A 20294-nucleotide genomic window follows, 5' to 3' on the forward strand; every position below is an offset into this window, starting at 1 on the left:
TGTTGTGGTAGGAATATATGTATCTTGCTAATGCCAGTTTTCCTGTGGTTTCCTTGAGGGTTAYCTGTAGTCTAGCCTTGGGCCAGATTCTTTCTATACATAAACTCCTAGCTCCACTTGTGTTAATGGTGCTGTACTGATTCACAGTGCTGTGCCYGGCCCCAGTCTAATCACATCCAACTACTATGCAGGTGAAATTGGTGACATTTTAGGCCTTACAGTCTGTACTTAGCTTTAAACCTGGACACACAGAGCCTGTATGATAGGAGCTGTGTTGGAGAAGGGAGCAGAAGTTACCCATGGAGTCTGAAACCATATCACTTGGGAATAGTGGATGCACTCACGCCTCCATACACATGAAAGCTCAGGTTGCTGTCAGAAATATCTGATCCAGGAGGAAACACACAGAAAAGCATGTGCATGGCTTATAGTTTTTGTCTAGCTGCACTCAGCTTACTTGGAAAGAGTTTCCATTACAAAGAATCTGGAAAAGTGTCTTTTATTCTTCAGTGCATGTTTCYGATTAGTGTTGGAAATGGGCATGTTTTTTCCCTTTTTAACATTAAGTTATTAGAAGCAAAATTGTAATTGGGTGGTTCATTGGAGTCAGATTTGAAGCAATATTCTTGCTCCTCTTCCTGGGATACTCTATAAGCAAGCATCTCTCCTYTACAGTCCTCAGCTGCCTTGGTACCCTTCTGTCCTGACCTGACTTCAGTAATCGCTGCTGCCYGGGGTCGTATGCTCCATGCACTCCATTACACACCTCTACCTGTGTAATGTGATGTCCTATGTCAGCATTAAAACTCTGCAGCTCGGTCTCTAGTACCTAGTCTGGTATATTGGAGAAGCCACTGAAGCAGTGGTTATGCAGTGTAGTTGAAACCACATGTGGATTATGCTCTTCCTGGTAACAACTTCAGTCCCCATTATTGRTGAAGTCTTCTCCAGATGTTTTATTTAAAGAACTTTAGAACCCATCCATGTGGAGCCRGGTGAAATTCAACTGCAAGTGAAGACAATTCTATTGCCTGCTGTCTGGATAGTATTTATGAAGTAGAAAAAATGAGATAGAGTTCRCATTCTTTATGGTCTTTAAGAGCATTGAAATGCATATACAAATCCTAAGGAGAGGAAAGCTTATTCCAGTAGTCTGTACTGATACCTCTGCCAGCTTTGAATCCACTGGAGGGTAATGAGGTGACATCCTTGCTGTCATTCTTGTATCTTCCCTAGTAGGCAGCAGTGAAGCCTGATAGCTGAGGAAGTGATGGGTTAGACTATAGAGACCTGGATGTCTTCTAGTATATAGGCTGATGCAGACCCTCCCTGGAGAAAGCCAAGTCTGAAATGCCTGCCTTTGCTTTAAAAACTACCTGTGATGTTGAGGTGCTGTAGAAACCTATGAAGAGGTCCTTTGACAGGGGTGGTCTCCCACCATCCTGATCCCTATCTTGGTGAATTYGAGGGATAGTTGCACAGTTTGACCCAGGAGAGAGTTCAGGGATGCTGGAGGTGCCTGCATGTCTGTAGGAGGAAACTGGTCTTGGCTGAAGACATCTCTCGACTCTGTTCTCTGAACACTCTGCTGCCTTCATGCTGAGTGAAGGAGGAAGCTGAATTATCTGATCTCAGACCCACAAGTAAACACATTTGACACAAGCAAGGGTGTCTCATTTGCTACTTGGATGAGCTGGTGCCATGTTGCTAACTCCAGCAGTGTGTGGGATGTCTCCTGCTGGTCCTGGCCCATTCCTTTCAGACATGGCCTGTGTTTGTTTTGGGTTCATTCATTTGTTTGTTGTTTATTTTTACTGGACTGTGTAGAGAGAGCAAGTTCCTAGGTTACATCTTCCCTTATTTGTCCTCGTCCTATGGTTTCTCTTGATAGTGTACATTWCCCATTTGTTCTTTGATTTATATATGCAATGAGTATAGTGGCATAGATCGCTTACTGTGAGGACAAAATAACTCTCTATTGGGCTGTCTTGTTACTCTTTATGTATACTTAGAAAGTTTGGGGTGTATCATGCAAAAATTCTGATTTGTTTTGGAGAAGGTGTATGCTGACTATACTGGAGTTGAACGTATCTGTTCCCATATTAGTCCTAGATTTAAGTTTGGTTACAGTCARCTGAAAAAGTCACATTCTAGTAAAGAATGGTTCTCCAGACACCCTGGATTCAGCTTCCCTCCTGCCCTGCACCATGTCTGCATGATCTGCATCATGGTCAGTACCCATACAATGCTCCCATTCCAATGCTGGCACGCTTTGTATCCATGGCGTGTTGTATCAGCAGCTGCAAGAAGCACAAAACAGCAGAATATGTGGCCCTGTATTGTTTGGGGGAGTGATTTATATCTGAGCCTGACTGAGATCTCACTTGCACTGACACAGCCCTGCTGGAGTGATTCTTGGTTTTGGCAGCTGTAAAAGAGACCCCAGTCAAGCTCCGAGTGCCACTGCATTTTGTGTGTGTGTGTGTCATATAGTCCTAACCTATGGATCTGGAAGGAATTAATTTAATTAAATTAATTTCGTGTTTTATAATTAATTTATAATTAAAAAATATTGCAGTCAGCCAAGGTGAGGCTAAGCATTGGGAATGTTATACTTCTGTATTGCTGCAGTGCATCCTCCGTGTTGAATGAACTGTTTTTGGCTTGACCTATTCTAACTGCTGGGCAGTCCTGTTTTGAAGCCATACTGATGGGGGATATGAGGAAACATTCCTGATTCCAACCAAATAAAAYATATTTCATTATGTTGCCTGGTCCAGTGCTCTACAATAAACTTATAGCATGGCCTGTGGGCACTTGAACTATGTTAAGACTCCCAGACAGTATGTCTGGGGTGGAAACCTTTGATTTTCATTCCATGGTCTCACAATTCAAAATCAGGGCTCAGCCTGCTACTCTGTGCTATAAATAGWGGTAACCCCAGAATGCCGTCAACACGCCGATGCTCTCCCTCGGTCCTGCCGCATTGCAGGCTTCCTGGCAGCGTGTTCAGAGCAATGTATTTTTAGCTGTTGCTTTCTCATTTTTGACGGATCTTCTCTTCTGCCTTACCAGACTGCTAGCTTTCCCYGCTGTTTATCCGCTTTCCAGCCCTGTGGCCGGATCCCCCCTCAGCAGAGGGGGAGCATGGCATCATGGACAACAAACTTGGCTTGGACTCAGTAGAGCTCCCTTCTCCCAGATTTGCTGCTATGGTGTTGGATGGCTTGTGCCATCCAACACTTATTGCATGCTGCTGCTTTTCCTTTCTGCTGAGAGGGGCTTAGTGGGGTTATTCCCCATATAAAGACTTGATGATGAGACTTGCTATTTTTCATGATTCTGCCTTAATGTGTTGTGAGCCACTGGTYAGAGCAAGAGCTGTCAGAAGATCTCGCTTCTGATTCTGGCCAGGTTACTGTCTGGCTGTAAGAACTTGGGCAAATCAATTTAGCTTGCCCACATTTTGGGTTAGCTAATTGAAAAGGGAGTGAGTAGTACTTTCAGATCCCCAGAGAAAAACCTACGAGACAGGGCAGAAAAGCAAAACTCTCCAAAATGTTTGCATGAAAAGCACGCACTCGGATATTGGTGTCTGGCTGTTCAGAAGACTGTGGCGCTCCGGCACGATGCAGTCAGGGCTGATTGTTTGTTTGTTCTTGCACTGGAATCRTTGCTAAAGGGAACGAAGCCTATTTCCAATGTACGGTCCTGCCCAGGCTTGTAAGCTGCTCGCTCTGCTTCTATCCTGATTTGCCACAGACTGAACTCTTTGAACGTGAAAAGATATATTTAACTAGCTCGGCATGGCTGCATATCTGAGTTCTTCAGTGTGCTACCCAAAAGGGACRCTTTTCTCTAGGTTTCCAGCAATTACGAAAGCCAGATTTCAACACCATGCCTTGCCCTTAGGGCAGGCAAGGTGGAGGTGTTCGTCCTCAGCCAGGACTCGAGTGCTCTTGCTGTTTCTCTGAAGAAGTGTTATTAAAATGCTCTTGAACAGAAGAAGCGTGCCTTTTCATCCTTGTCAGAGTCCAAAGGAGCAAAGGACATTTAGAGAGAGAAAATAATTAAGAAAAAAATCACAGATTGGATTTTAAGAAAAAACACAATATTGGTTATTGTGCATARACTCCTAGAAACTCTAGCCCTGATGAGGCCCTTTACTAGGTGCTGCTGAAGCACTGGTTGCAAGAGAATCCTTGTGCAAAAGAGTTTGCTGTCAAAATAGATGTCTTCCAACAGTTGCACGAAAGGTCAGTAGAGTGGAGATGCCCGCAATCCCGGCCTGCAGATCCTGAGGCGATATTCCTGCCCTGTGCTCTCCTTTCTCTTGCTGCCGTTAATGGGAATTGCAGAGAGATTTTTATAGGAGCAAACTGCCTGTTACAGTGTAGATAAAGCTCTTGAAAGACAGAGCTGTGTTCAGGCATGCGTAGGGACAGTCCCTGCTCTGTTTTTGTATGTTTGGGTGGAAGGGCTAGAACCTGGCTGCCCTTGCTCCTTGGAAGGCGAAGCTTTGAGAGAAGCCTGTGACGGGTGATCCCGGCTAAGGAGCTCGTCCTGCCCCTCCGTAGTCAGGGAGCAGTGCGAAAGAGGAGTGTGCTCCTTGGAGCCGGCCCTGGGTTCAGCCGCAACTTCTTAGGCACAGAGACKCCTTATATTAAAAAAGGAAAGAGGGGAAAAAATACACACACATATGCATATATGTATAAATATATATATAGATGTGTGTGTGTGTATATACACACACAAGCAGAGGCTTCTGAGCATGAGACACTTTTTCCATGTTGAGTTGCCAGACAGCACTTTTCCCGTTCCTCCCTCCATCCTAAGCTCATTAGTATGAAAGTTTTCCTGCTCTTTTTTTTTCTCTTTCCTTTTTGTGTATGATGCAAACTCTTCCAGCTGTCAAGGCTTTTAAGGTTTGGACAATGTTACAAATCAGTGTGGGGATTTTCTGTGGCTTAGATTGGTGCCATTTTAATCTCTTTGGTTATTGTCCAACAGATCTGGTAGAGGATAAAATGAGACTTGCTTTAAGTCTGTCACTTATAGTTAAGTAACAGCATCACCTAAAATATATGGGAGTCTGTTTGCACAGTAGAAATCCCTATTCAAAATATTCCAGTGGTGCAGCAGGGTTTCTGTGGAGGTAATGAGCCTACCTGGCTACTGCATTTTGGAGCTTAACAGCTCTGGTAAGTGGTATCTGAGAGATGGTGCATTAGAGCTGCTGTTGCCTGAGCAGAATCCAGTAGAGACTAAGGAGCATAGTGGATCTTCCGCAAACACCCGTATCAGGAAATCATAGAACTTGGGATGTTTTCAGAAGGTAGCACTCCACTTGAGTTGGTTCACTGTGTTTGTTCCTTCCTTGTCCRTGTTTTTGATGCTTAAAAAATGAGAAACTGAGGCAGTGTTCATCTTACAATTTCTGCATATTGCTACATTTGAACCAGAAACTTATTTAGATGAACTTTTGTTCCTGCTGAGTCTCACAGCATACCTGGGAAATGAAGGTTGTGGTAATTACTGCTTTACAAACAGACAGCTAGGAGTGCAGAGCAATTAAATAAGTTGCTGATGGATTAGAAGCAGCACTAGAAAYGCAACTCAGCATTCATGTTGTTGCCTTCTAGCCAGCAAACCATACTGTCCTGTGTGGTGTTTGGGAGACAGGCACCTTAGAGTTACCAGTTACAGATGGATGTGGGAATGTCTACCATACTCTAGGTGACCCTGCTGAGCGGGGAGGTTGGACTAGATGATCTCCAGAGGTCCCTTCCAACCTTACTGATTCTGTGATTGAATGGTGGAGATAGACATGTCAGGGTTTTGTCTTTCAAAGTAATGTATGTTCTAGGGTAGGCTAAGCTTTCCACATACCTTTCTCCAGCACAGCCTAGGTGAAATAACTGTGTACAATGCTAGCGAATCTGAAAAGACCTTCTGAGCTGAAAAAGATGGTACAAAATTAACCCAATATCTGGATCTCTGTGTTCTGGTTCAGCATCTGCATATAACAAGTAACGCGCATGGTGTTTCAGCCAGTCCAGTCCCCCAACAGGGTTCCTGTATGYGATGTGTTCCTGGAATGTGGGGGAAATCCAGCTGGAAAGCTGTTACTCCCTTTGCCTTCATGCAATACTGAACGCAGGACCTATTGCAGTCCTTGAGACTGAACTATAACTAGCTGTAGAGGCCAAGTGTTTCTTCTCTTAGTCCCCTTGCTGCGCTCCCTGCCAGTGCAGGGCCTGTTCTAGAAYTTATATTCCTGTGCTTTCCTGTCTTAGCAAGAAACCCCTTTTCTTTGGAAGTGCTATGCTTGTCTCCAGGAAAAAAATATCCTGGAGTGAGAGGTGAGCCTGCAGATCCCACTGAGGCACTTCAGGAATTCCCACTCATGTTTCTGGAAATCCTAAATACATTCATGCTTCTGATACRTTTGAATAATATTATTTGACATCTTCAGGGGAAGGTGGAGGCTTCTCCTCAGGTGCTTTTCTGCTAAAAATAACAAGTAACATTCCTTTAGTTGCACAGGTGACAGTGCAGAGCAGATCTGCGATGGAACACCTGCCTTGCCAGGTGTAGGATCATAGCACATAGCATATCCACATAGCATATTCACATGAATTCACTTAGCCCATTCAAACCTTCTTCTTGCTTTAGGCATCACCCGGACGTCGAGTGGGCGACTTCGGAGGCTCAGCGACCAGATGAGTCCAAGTAAGCTGCGTGAATCTGTCCCTTCGAAACTTTCGCCTCCGATAACAAACCCAGACTGTGAGGCTGCAAGAGGTAACTCTCAGCAAACATCTCTSCTGCTGCCAGTCCAGTGACTCCGCAGTTTGGAAGGCAAAGCTGGCTGCTAAAAAGTGCAGAAATCTCTGTGCTGTAGAAAGACAGCAGCAATGAAAAGAAAGCATATGAAATTTAAAAAAAAAGAATTACTTCTTGAATAATGGACCAGAGAGAATAATTAGAAAGCCTCATCTCAATTCAAGGAGTCTGCTGGGCAACAGGAAGCAGCAATGCCTTGAGGTTGAAATACAGCTTTAGTAATTGATGGTTCTTTCTCACTCTCCTTAGCTATTACTTTTTATTGGATGTGGAGATTTATGGATTGCACGTGCTTGTGACTAAAACTACACTCTTAATTGCAGTTTGATGTTTGTGAATCTGTTCCTATTCAGAAGGAAGCAAGCAGGAGGGTTTATTTCTCGAAATAAGTGTTTTCCAGCCTCGTGACAGCAGAAGTCTCAGTGCTTTTGACTGCCTGAGCCCTCTGGCGCCGTTGTGCTTCTGCGTGATGCTGATTGGGATTGCCTAGGAATTATAGACGAGTCCCTGGTGTTTACCTGCAGAGCATGACCCACTTTATCCTGTGTAGCTAGAAAGCTTCCCTCTTCATGTCTAAATTATGCGTCTGGAAGCTCAGACAGAGCCCACTTCTGAGCTTTTGCGTTGATGGCCCTTTTTGCTAGCACTGCTTGTCCCTCTGATGGACGGACAAATGTTGCCTCACGGTCCGAACTCCCGCGAGAAGCTTCTGTTGCTGAACCCAGACCCTCGTATGTTGCCGATATTCATCTTAGCAGGTGCTTCTGTGTCGCCTCCTCTGAGACGTGTGGCCTCTCCTTGGACTCTGCCTCCTCATCTTCTCCGGGATGCTGACAGTYGTCTTTCCTGTGTATTTTAGGCTTGCTTATCTCATTGCAACCAGCTAGTCCCTCAGAGGACTCCACTCACCTCCTTGGCATGTTGTTCTGTCCGTTTTCTGCTCACTCAGGCCTTTCATCTGGCTCTCATTCCCTCGGTCTRTCTGTCATTCACAGTTGCTGCCTTTTGGCTTTCTTTGCTATTCCTATTCATTTTCTCAGCCCTCATATCCTGTCTCAGCTCCCAGATGGACTTATCAAAACAGTCATTTTCAGCTTTTCCCTCTGTGTGTGTGTGGGAGGAGAAAGCCACCCTTGGGATGTCTTCCTGGAGCAGTGACTTCAGGGTTTTGCTGTATCAAGGCCTAAGCCTGTGTGGTTGKGGATTAGTCACATATTTTCAGTTAAGCACGCACTTAAATGCCTTGGAAGCTGTGACGCTGGCTGGCTGATCCTTGTCAAATGCTAGTGAAAAGGACAGATACAGGTATTTAAGTCAAGGGTTCCTCCAGCATGACAGCTCATCCCACTGCTGCGATGCTGCACCTGGCTGCTGGAACGCTGACTGGTATGTCTGGAGCTCCTCAGCTGTGCCGTGTTTGGTCTCCTACCCCAATGCTGTGATGTAGGGGTGTGAAGATATAAACACAATAGAGGGGACCACTGGGCCACAAAATGTCAAATGGCTGGAAAATTTTAGTAGGGAATAGCAGTACTGTTCTGGATGGTGAGGCTTTAGTGCAGTGTGATGATTGCGCCTAGAAGAAACTGAGCTCAGAAGAAGCTCAGTTCCTGAGAATCTCAAAACTAAAACTTCRAATTTCAGCCACCAGCACAGTAGCTGGTAGTTTTGAACTGAAGTGCAGGTTTGTCTTCTGCATGTGCAAAAACAAGGTTGCAGTCTCAGCCCTGGTTACACGTGTTTTCACATACCTATGTCCAAAGACAGAAAGGGGATTTGGTAGAGCTCCAAGGGTAACTGGAGTGCAGTGACTCCAGATTGAAAGACATAGCACACTTGTTCAAACTTGTTTTCCTTAGGCTCGAAGTATATACTTCTCCACTTTTCTGCTGAGAGGCCTTTTTACATTTTAATAAATTTTTTTCAAGTTAAAATCAAATGAGCAGCTCAGTGCCCCGGTTTACATTGCAGTAAATATTTATGACTCCATATAACTGCAGCTCAATTTCCCCTTGTTTCAGGTCCAATTTTTCTCTTCTGCACATCTGGCCCTGCACCCAGAAGCATTTATTCCTGTAAAGCATAAATTGAGATTGGAATGACTGAGCAGCAGTTGTAAATGAAGCATCACATAAGGGGGTTGCTTTGGGCTCCTTGCCACCCTAAGCAAAGAAAGGGATGACATGCATTTCCGTAGCCACCGAGTCTTGGGAGTTATGGAGTTGCACATTCATCCACAGACCCATAACATACWGGGGCAAGTGGTGTTAGTAAGAACCTGAAGATCTACCTTTGACCTCGTTTGGAAATTTATTCTATGATGTCTTCTGTTTTTCTTGTCTGTTTGCAAATAGCTATATGGCATTGGTGTTAAGCATAGCCCAACAAGCAGCAAAGCCATTCTGGGACCTTGAAACTTCAGGTTTTTGTCTTACAAGCCTGCTTCATAGTTCCAATGAAGCCATTGAGGTGTAATTCATCTAGGCTTCCTYTTAGGCCGTGGAGAGATCTGGATACTAACAAAGTGTCTGCAAAGACCACCCTTAGGATGAGAAGAAAAAGTTTCTTGAGGAAACCATCTCTCTCCACAGGATAATAGGGGAACATAGCTTYTTTAGTAGCTGGGTTTAGGGGCAATAAATCCTGTGCTTTGTCTCAGTCTGTTTTCTTGGGGAGGGCTAAAAAAGTGGAGTTAAATATATGCMTACCTCTGGGAAGGGAGAAGCACCAAGTGAAGGTTGTGTTCATGTCCTGCAGTAATGAACTATACTGGCTATACTAAAAGGAGCCAGAATTACTGATACAAAAGGTGCTGAGCTAAACCTGACCAGGGCCCATTCAGCGGAAAACACGTGTGGAGCTGGGATCRCTTCTGACCCCCTCTTTCCGCAGCCTTGCTCTCAGTGCCAATTCTCACCTCCGCGCCAGCTTTGCGACAGAACAGGCGGGTTGCAGTTGGCCTCGAGGTGAGCTTCAATTCTGTGGACAGCAGTGGTCTGTCAGAGGATATGGGGTACCAGCAGCAGTTGGAAGGACCTCTGCTCAACAGCCTGAGGAACATATAAAACGTTTGGAGTTTGGCACTGTCGCCCCTCAATTAGGATATGGGACTCTGCCTATGAGGTTGAGTTTTGTGAATGGTTTGTAGTATCTGTTCAACATTCATTTGGAAATGGGCAGACACCCTGGAAAGAGCAGGGGAAAGGAGGGAGAAACCCTTTGTAAAAGCTTCCATCAGAGCTAAGGATTTTGTACATTAAAATGCTACCTTCTTCCTGATTTTGGTAGCCAGGGCTAATATTTTTGCAGAGTTAAGAATGGTGTGTTAGGGAAGTTATTCCTACTTCATTTTCCTGGGATTATACCTGATGAATTTGAAAAAAAGAGAAATATTTGCTGACATGTGCCATCCGGAGCAGAGTGCGGTGCCTTGCAGGCTAGAAAATAGCCCYAAAGCGGTCCAAGTGGAAGAAATCGGCATCGTATTCCTCCTGGGCAGCCAGCTGTGTTCTGCACTTTGATTTGCTTCCAGGCTTCAATTTGGTTTTTGCTAAGAGGAAGGAATGGGAGTGATGCAGAAGTGTCCATAAAAAGGTATAGTTTACTGATTTAGCTAAAATAGCATGTCTCTTCTGTGCAGGCAAATGTGCTTTGCCTTCCAGTTGCTCCATAGCAAAATCATTCCTGGGCCAGCTCTATTTCTGGGTCAGGTGCTTTGTTCATGAGAAGTCCCAAAGGGATGGGAGGGGAACAGGTGCCTCTGCTTTCCTGTTTCAGCCTTTGTCTCGTTGCAAGGCTGCTTGGAGCCAGCCAGACCGGAGCAGAGGCAGGCTGCCAGAGCCAGCTGCGGTCCAGGGCAGGCGCAGCTTTTCAATCCAAGAAAGACAGGGCGCTAACGGCCCTAGTTCTGCATAATCAGCAATTGGCTGAAGATCAACCACAACTTGTCTTGGTGCTTCTTGGAAGCACAGGGCATAATTTAGAGAGGCACACAGCTCGAGGCCAGCTCTCTGGGTTGCATTACAAAGGGGCACTCACTGATGTCATTAAACCCTTCTGCRGAGCAGCTTGTCTCGTGCTCTCCAAATACTTCTGTTAGATATGAAGACGTGTGGAGGGAGACACATGCTAGGCCTTTTGCTTTGAGTCAGCTTGAGCCCCTTGTCCGCCTTTCAGGTCGACTGTGTCAGATAAAGGGACCAAAAACCACAGTGGATGGGCATCCTGGGATGGAACCACAGGCACACGGGACAGCGTTTGACAGTGCTGGTGATGGAGCGAGCCTGAGTGCTCTTACTCAGGGCGTGAATTCGAGGATCTCGTTGACCACAAGGACACTGTATTGGTAGGGCTACAGAGGGCAACCAGGGTGTTTCTGTAGGAGCTATTAGCTTCTGTTTACAGGTAGTGGTGTAAAGACCCTGCCCAAATGCAACTCTGTCTTTGGGCCTTGTTATTGAAACATCCAGTTGCTGCAGGGCTCCTTGCTCCTTGTTGGCTTCATCCTCTGCTCCTTCAGGGCTCTGACAATCTTAGAAGAAAGAAATGTTTCATTAGTTGTCACTAAATTGGGGACAGTGTCTCATGCATAGTGTCTTCTTACTGCATTGCTCTGCTGTTTAGTGGCAGCCCTCAAGATTAATAAAAATGGGGAGAATCTAGTCTTCTGTGAATTTTTTTTTTTTTTTTTAAAAAAAAGACGACATTCACAGGTAGCTGGCTTAAGTCTTAYATTTTGCTTTTCTCTGATTAAGCCCTTTAGTCACTATTGAAGATCCSCTTTCATAGATCAGGGAAATAGAGCAGCAGAGAAGCTGAAAGCAGCTTTTTGTTTGCATTGCCCCTGAATGTGGGGATCCTTCCCCACGTGCCTTGAAATGGAAACGTGTGGCCTGATAGGTGGAAGAACTGAACAAATATGGCTGCAGGCATAGTTTAAATTGGACAGCCCCAARTTAGTGAACCCTGCTATGATCAGATGTTCAAGTAATGGTCCCAAATTCATGCAGTAAATTAAGGGTAAATACGGAAATAGGTCTTGCTGTTTCTGTATTTCAGTTTAGTAGCTTACCCCAAGGACCATCTCCTCTCTCTGCAGTCTGTAAGAGAATTGTTTTAGAAATGGGTTTATATTAGGTGACAGGTGAATCAGAATAGTGGAAATMAAAGAAATCTCTAAACCCAGGGGCTCCCTATTAGTGCGTAAATGATTAGTTATGTAAGCTAATCCAGAGTAGTATAAAAACCATTAGGTCTTCTAGTTTCCCCCCAGGGAAATGCTGCCTAAACTGCCAAATGCCTCCTGCAGCTTGGACACAGACAACCTCACTACACRTTATAGCGCACTCTCTATATAGTGATGGTATCTGAGCAAACTGAGTTTGGGAACCTCTCCTGTAAACCTCCATCTAAACCTTCAGATTAATCTAGCTTGCACAGGATCCTTTTCAATCATCTATTGATGTTTTGAGATCCAAGAGATAAGTGCAGTACTTCTAGCTAGAAGTGAGGTAATGCACAGCATCTCTTTGCAGTGTGAGATTTTTAGCATCAGCTGTGGCCTTCACTTTGATAGAGCAACAGAAGGGTTAACTAGAGACATGTGGCTGCATCTAGTTGCTTTGGATGTGTCCCTAGATGAAGTCATATGAACTTCTTTGGGCAATTCTATTCCCCTTTGTTGTAAGCACCGCGCTGGTCATACCAGCTGCATGCATCTCTGTGCCAAATAGCATCTTCATGCACATGCATCGCTTGCTCTCCTTGGACTCCCTGGTGACAAGCCCTTGTTTGAAATGTGTCCTGTTTGTCTGTCTGTTCACAAGAGGAAAGTAGGAAAGGGTGAAGCTTGGTCACTAGCTAGTTTGGAAGGTCCCTGAACAGCAGTGCAAGCTCCCCGAATGTGGTCATGCAAAAAAATCTGGATTCCAAGCACCAAAGAGTTAAACTGAAAAAGCTGCTTATGATTCAAGTTCTTGGTTTCCTGCATGGACAAAAGTCCTGTGCTTGCATAACACTGACACGTGGAATCACAGCTGACTGGGAGACTGTTGTGGGGATCCCATGTGCTTAAAACAGAGATGTGCATTAGTTACAGTGAATGAGGGAGCATCGTTYAGGAATGACTGGAGACTTGATGCTCTGTGATGCTTGGGGGTTTCAGCTGCTGGCTGTGTGTTAAGATTGTGATCTTTGCCACTGGAGTGTGATGTGGATTTGTTGATGAGTGCTGACAAGGTCCACAGAGTTTCCCCGACAGTAAGAGATGCAGAAGTGCAGAGTGCAACTTCTCATGGACAGGCCTTGAATGAGGTTATTTATAGCCTTGTACCAGATGTCATTGSAGCAAAGTCCTGGCACTAGAATCCTTTCAAGAGAGCCTTGCATCAGTTGCAGCAGGAAGAGGGTGGGAAAGCAGAGAAGGGGAGTGATAGTGAAATTTAATTTTCTCCAATTTGCTCTGTTAGTCTCATCCTATTGCAAACGAGGTGGGGGGAGGAACCCACTAGAGCAGAACACAGTGCACCCAGAGAGAAAAAAATGTGTTCATTATCAACTCTCCCAGCCCCAGCAAGCCTCCTCTGAGGAGCAGAAGGAGGAGGTGGAGGAGGATGGCACTGGAAGGGACGCAGCCATGAGTGATTTGCCACATGCGTGCTCGTGATGGAGCAGGCTGTGAAGGGCTCTGGTTCTTGCGGGAGTGAAAGGGAACGTTTTGAGACAAAGTGTTAACAGGTACCRCAGGAGTAGGTTAGCTATTGAAGGGTGCATGCGTGGGGTGCTAAGCATGACATCCCTTTTCCTAGGAGTAGGCAAAAAATGTACCAAATGARGAGGCAAGGAGCAAGGAAGGCTCATGTGTCTTGACTATTTTTTATGTGCTAAATCATGCAGTGCTGGTTACCTAAGTAGCTGCGTGTGGTCAGACCTCTCTCGGTTGGGATACGTGCATCTCTCCATGGTGTTTATTTTCCTTCATCTTTCTGTTGCTGAAATATCAGTTTGCAAATTGCTTTTGGGCATGTTGGCAAACCAGCTCATGGCTGCTGAACTTTCTCTCTTCCCCTCAAAGTCTGGTGTCCTTCGTCACGTGTGCATAAAAGGCAAATTCCCGAGCTTTGGCTGCCCACCACAGTTATGTTCTGAGCCTCCAAGGCAGGCAYATCCGGTGGTGTCTACTGTTTACCAAAACCCCTAATTGTACCTTAGGCAGAGTGCACCGATTTACTCCCTGCTATATTTATCTTGTGTCCGCGGCTGCAAAAGAGACGGGAACTCAGCCTCTTTTATGTCTGCAGTTAGAAGGCTGTTGTTTGTTAGGCAACGCTGCAGCTGGGCTAGCACAGAAACTACGGTAGATGCATAGGGCTGACTTGCAACGCACAAATTTTCTCTGCTGAAGTTCTGATAGCTGTGAAAGCAATGCATGTTTTTTAGGAAAGCTCTGGCAGCAGTTTTCCTGATTTACTGATTCAATAGGGCAATCTCTCCTTGGCTTGATATTTTTGCAGTTTAATTTCTGATCCAAAGTGCGGTGTGATGTTCTGTAAGTTGTTCAGGCCCGAATGATTCTGCTACACAAGTAAAATAGGGTCTACTGCCTAATTCTGGAGCGTTTTCTGTGCTTCACTGGATTGGCCCTTCAGCAATCAAGGCAAGTCTGTAAGAGGCCAGTTGTGTTGTCTTGTTGCTGCATCACACCATGGCAATATCTCTCYGTTGTGCTGCAGTGTGGTAGAACAGCAAAGTGTGCTGAGAATGCCTCTCACCTCAGCTTGCCCCACAGGCAGCAATATTTTGAGAGTCCCTGTGCTTAGAAGCTGCTTTCATGAAGAACATGAGTCAAAGATCTAAGCAAGTCCAGGGTGAGATCTGCAGYTGGTGTCAGAGGGTAGCCCTGACATCAGAGGAACTGCTTTAATACACGCTAGCAGAGCATTGCTCTACACTAGACCATACTACCCACATCTAACGCAGATGGAAAATGTGCAGCTTGTCAGACAGGCTTTTGCTGCTGCAGAGATAAAGCTGCATGGTGAGCTGTGCTCAGTGGTTGTGGTTGGGGTGGCTCAAGGGTCTCCTGGGGCCAGCTACTCTGAGGAACAGTGGAGGGGGAGCAGTGGGTAATGTAACCTGTCGTCTAGCTTATTAAATAGGACCAGAAAAAAAAGACAGCTCCCAGAGATGTATACAAGACTTGGGGCAATCTTGTTTCATTTAATCTGCCTGCCAAAGAGACAGAGTTGGTAACTCTCCTGAAAACTTTGCTACTTGATGCCTTCTCCTCCTGCCAGGTAGGATCTATTGGAGGGACCTGCTGGGGAGGTAGGGGAGCAGAGAGCAAACAGCCATTATTCAAAAGAAGAGCAAATACAACCAGACTGGAGACCCTGTTTTACCCCTGCAACTGCTCAGTAGAGGAYTGCCCCAGACCATCAGGTATGGGATAACTCCACCCTGTTTAGGGGGGTAGAGGAGGAAAAGGGAGGAAGAGTTTGTGTTGAAAGGGCTCTTCAGGAGTAAGACTGATGGTAGGGATGAATCTGGAAAGGAAAGCCTAAGCAGAAGGTCTTGGAAAAGTAAGCATTTATTTGAGAATCCATGCAATGTCCCGAGAGGGTGCAAGTCCAGTCATTCTGCCTTGCTTTTCATTCTACACCGCCAGCTGCTATTAATACTTGAGCATATGAGCGTTAAAGTGCGAGCAGAAAGCCTGGGGAGGATACGCTAGGGATTTCCGGCAGTATGAAGCTTTCAGGCGGAGACTCAGTGTGGAGTAGAGCCCTAGCAGGGGCTGCTCGTAAAGACTCATCCCTCCCCCTGGCAAAAATCAGAGCAGAGGGAGACATCTGTATGCTTCCAGTCAGGGTGTTGTATGGGTTCAGGGATGGGAGGGGATGTTCTGCTGTTTTAGCAAGCTTCTACTGTACTYCCGTGCACTGTTCTGGGTTGTGATGAACCCTGTGTCCTGGGCACGATCTTTGGCATAGGAAAAATAATAACTTCAGAAGGGAGGATCAGTGTTTCCCTGTGTCAGATGAATATGGTTTCTCATCAAACTGTTCAGGGAGGGGAAAAATAGTACTTGGCAAGCAAATGTGGACTAAGAGGAGTCCTATTCTGGGACTGCTTGTGGCCATGGTCTGGGATAGGGCAGCTTGGTGCCTGGCCAGATAGGCGAGGGCAAAGGAGGAGTGGCAAGGCAAGGAGCAGGCCACAGTGTTCAAAGAATAAGTACCTCCTTTAAAAAGAGGAGCATCTTTTTTAAGCTGGCATTTCCTTTCCTCCCTGTTCCTAGGGCTCCTAAACGTAAGTGACGGGTTCCTGGAGCAAATACTCRGGGGAGTCATCTTCTGATCCAGCCTGGAGGTAGATAGCATAGAGTTGATATAATCGACTGTTTGAGATTGGACCTGTGTTTTCTCATCTTAAAATGCTTCACCAAACATAATTTGGCTTAGATGTGTTCCCYGCTGCCTTCCCTCTCTGTACTTTTGTTGCTAGCATTACAGATAACTGAGCTTGTAAGAGAACCTGTTGAATCACTGTGTATTCCCTGCCTCGCCAGACCCTCAAGGTCTCCGGCTGCTCTAGCCATTTTCCAGCACCAGTCAATGCAGTCTGAACCTTTGATCCATGTGCTGACTTGCAGCATTTGTCCTTTCCAGCTCGCTCAACACCAGAGCATGGGGGAAGGCTTTGTCAGCTGTAGGCTGTAGCTCTAGGGCTGTGCAGGTGAACCAGGTAGAAGAGAAAGTACTTTTGAGTGTATGCATGTATCCATAGTTGTGGGTGAGATTTTGCTGTCTCCACAGTGGCTTCCACCTTTATCTACTTGTTCATGTCCGACGGGCAGTTTGTGGCTTAGTGAAGAGCTCTGGTATTGCTGGGCTAGCATATGAAATGTGTGAGAGAGAAGATCCAAACTGAGCCTCTAACAGGGTTTGGTTCACTTTCTTTCTAGCAATTTCCTTCCTAGTTTTCTCTACACCTGGCAGAACTTCCTGCCGGCTGCCAGGCATTGTAATTTCTGGACCTGCTAGGTGGGGTGAAGGGAAGCAACCATGTGCAGCCCACATCACCGTCTGCCTCAGCAAGCCCTGGGTAGGGGCAGAGCAAGGCTCCTGCTTTGCTTCATCTGCTCTTTTGCAAAGGGAAATTGATTTTATTTTTATGGAAGATGGCAATTGCTTCCTAAAATTTGCTCCTAACTCTTCCCTGCCCTGCTGGCTCTGCCAAAGGAGAGTCCTAATGGGCCTTGAGCTCTGAGAAAACCGACTGAGCCAGGAAAGGTTCTCCTCTGCCCTTTCCCAAACCTTTRATGTTTGCCTGGCTCCCTGCCCTGGCCTTTTAAAGGTGATACTAGAAAATRTAATATAATTTATCTTACTTTATTTAGACTTATACAATACATAGATCACCAAATGCCTATCTGAGCAGGAATTTGGCAAGCTCCTCAAAAACTGAGGAGGACAGGAGGACCCTRCTCCTCCGACTTGCAGCCCTGAGTACCAGCTCCAGTCCTGGTGCCCCGCAGGTCACTGGACGCAAGGGTTGGAAGGGAGCAAACCCCAGCCTTGGAGTTGTGGGCATGGCATGTAAGTCCAGAACCCATTGATTTTAACCGATGTTATCTGAATGCCTCTGCCACTTGCAGTGTAGCAACACTGCTTTGCAAGGGCATCTTTGGAGGAGGACACACAATTGCACTTTTAAAATGAATCCATAAAAACTTGCTTGATGAGTTGAATTATCAGTAAATGCATGTCTTGAGGCTTTGTGAATTGAAAGTTCAACTGCATTAATCTTAATTTGGATTTATTTCCCTGAGCRTCTCATGTTGATCTACCCTCAGCGAAATGATGCCTTTGCTTGGTCCACTCCCAATCACCTGGATCTTGATGAGTTAAAATCTACAGGCTGAATCGTGTGTGCTGCCTTCATCTCTTTCTTTCCATTCACCTTTGTCCTTTCTTGATAATTCCCCTGAGCTTTTCCCCTTCCTCTTCAGCCTGAGACTGGTTAAGGCGTAAGAGGCATGGCAGTAAAGACTGCTTGGTGAAAGCAATGGGTTGAATTTTTCAGCTGCGTGTAGCAGTGTGGCTCCCCTGGGTTCTTTCTTTGTGTATGGCACCTTCTAAATATCAGGCAGGAAATACATGGCTTCTGATTGTGCATGGGAAACCGTTGCTTATTGTCCCCTCTTTAATGCCTTGCGCACTGGCAGGAGGAGCATGCAAAGCTGTAATAGCAAATAGAGAATGGATGGGAATTTGAGAAGGAATCAAAAGCTGCCTGCCTAGGGACTAATCCAACCTCTAACTGCTGAAGACCAGAGTGAAACTTTCCTAAGGAATGGAGTGTTTTGGAACTACCTTCTACCAACTTTCTTGTGTCTGTTGCTGCAGTGGCTGCTGCTGGCTCCAGGATGCTGGACTGACCGCACCATTCGTCTGAGCCTRTGTGATGTTTTCCTTGTTCCTCCCTCTGGTTTGATGACAGTGATATTCCATCAGCTGGTGTATGGGGAAAACATACCAGTTTGCTGCTCGCTCGCACTCTCACCCCCCCCCTTTTTTTTTCAATATTCCCCCTGAAAAGCAATGCAAGATAGAACCAGGTTATAAAATCCAAGGCATTTGGCCCAGCAGCTCCTTTAATGTATGAATTTCTTCGTTGGAAGCTTATTCATCCAGCCAGGAAACAATCTGTACTTCTGCCCATGTTATGGGGGAAAGTGCCAGGCTCTGTCTAGGCTGCAGTGCATGCAACTTTCCACATGAACTGTAAGCATTTTAGTGCAAGGAGTGTCACGTGTACAGCGCCGAGCACGCGAGGGTGCCGCCGGCATGCCCGCTCTGCACAGCGGCGATAGCATTTCTTCCCGGCATCGTCCATCCCTGGCCACGCTGCCTTGTTTGCCCGCTCCGAGGGGAGCGCCGGTGCCCTCGCATCTGGCTTGTTGACTCACAGCTCCAGACTGTCAATGGGACTCGGCTGCGAGTGATACAGGAGGTTGGCAGCTGGCCGCCCGCTCTGCCGCGTAGCGTTGCCACCCGCCGCGCGAGATCGGCACGGGGCTTCCAGGGACGACGTCCGGCAGCTCTGCGCCGAGCCGGCGGCCTCGGCACCGTGCTGAGGAAATGCGGCGCTCCCCGAAGCCAGCAGCACAGCCTGGCCCCCCCCGCCGCCCTGTGCCCGAGCGCTGAGGTCGCATCAGGTCCGGGCTACGGGCAGCGCTGAGCCCGCGGGCGCCGTGTCAGGGGAGGTGCTGAGCCAAAGGCTCCGCCGCCCGTCTCTGGCCGCTGGCCAGGTGGAAGTTTCCACGAAGAGCAGCCCGTCGCAGCCGCGGGCGTGCCAGCRCATCCCGGACGTCCAGCCGCCCGGCGGGGCTGCTCCGCTCGCTCCGCGCCCCGGCAGCCTCCCGGCGCTYCGCGGCACGCGAGCGGCGCTCTCAAAGCCCAGCCCCGCTCCGCCGACTGCGAGGCCGGTGGCTTCTGGCGCGCCGGCTCCAGCCGTCCTCGCCTTATCGCTGCCTCGCCGAGGGGAGGGCGCAGCCGGCGGCCGCGCGACGGCGAAGCGGGGGGACTCCTTGCCAGGATCCGGTAGTAAAACTCGCCGGCAGGCTCGCAGCGGGGAGAGTAAACACGCGGCGCTCGGGCGCTGCCTGGTAGCCGCAGCCCCGATGCTGTGCCTGCGAATGAAGTCAGCCTTCATCAGCCGAATAGTTTATGCATGAACCGAAACTTCAGACCTGGCTGGGTGGGGAAACAAGCAGGATCTTTGCTCTTTTAAAATGCTCTAGCCAAGGAAGGAGGAGGGGAAGAGAGGAAATAGCAGCAGAATAAGACCGGGGAAGCAAGGAGAGATTTGAGAAGCTGGATGAGTTGTTCGCTCTGTTATTGCAAGGAGCCAACTTCCTTAAGCATCTCCTGGTGGATATTAAGAGAGAACTGTGGAGACTGGAGCGTTCCCCTGGACACTCGCACGCTGTAGCTTTAAGACCGTTTTACGGAGGACTTGGGATTTTCAGTTTTCCTGTGCCTGGTGGAGTATTTCAGGGAGCTACAGAATTTTCGGGTCATGCACCCCCTTTTTCTGTTTTCTTCTTCCTTTCTCTTTCTCTCTCACTCTTTTTCATTTCAAAGAGACAAAGCTACTTCAGTTTGGAGCACAAACATATGATCAGCACATGGAAATGTGGTAATTTGGATGCGTTCGTGATTGCAACAGATTGAAGAAATTAGACCAGACAAAGAGCTGTTTTTGGAAGAGGAGGAGGAGGCGAGGCAAGGAGGAAGGGAGAGTGGGTGAAAGAAGGGGACGCCACCGAAAAAAGGGACGGCCGTGACACGCGGATGCTAAATATATCCCGTAGTAATGGAGAGGGACCGGATTTCAGGTAGGCTATTGATCTTTTAATATGTTTTATCTTGCTTCTGCTCTCC

At 46.9% G+C, this 20294-nt stretch overlaps 1 protein-coding gene across 4 annotated transcripts in view; it reads left to right on the forward strand.

The window, feature by feature from the left end:
* SEPTIN9 (septin 9) overlaps positions 1-20294 on the forward strand; it is a 166921-nt gene that overhangs the window by 21357 nt on the left and 125270 nt on the right. Inside the window, exon 2 of one of the 4 annotated variants that reach the window (XM_085304414.1) lies at positions 6676-6804. The exons of 1 other annotated variant lie outside the window; for it this stretch is intronic. In XM_085304414.1, the coding sequence (XP_085160540.1) occupies positions 6676-6804 (129 nt within the window). Of the gene's footprint in view, positions 1-6675; positions 6805-19459; positions 20249-20294 lie in introns of those variants that run through there. 2 more of the 4 variants (XM_085304415.1, XM_085304417.1) reach the window with 2 other exon arrangements.

This window comes from Rhea americana, unplaced genomic scaffold (assembly GCF_003343005.1).
Source record: "Rhea americana isolate MKP2758 unplaced genomic scaffold, rheAme1 scaffold_21, whole genome shotgun sequence".
NCBI lineage: Eukaryota > Metazoa > Chordata > Aves > Rheiformes > Rheidae > Rhea > Rhea americana.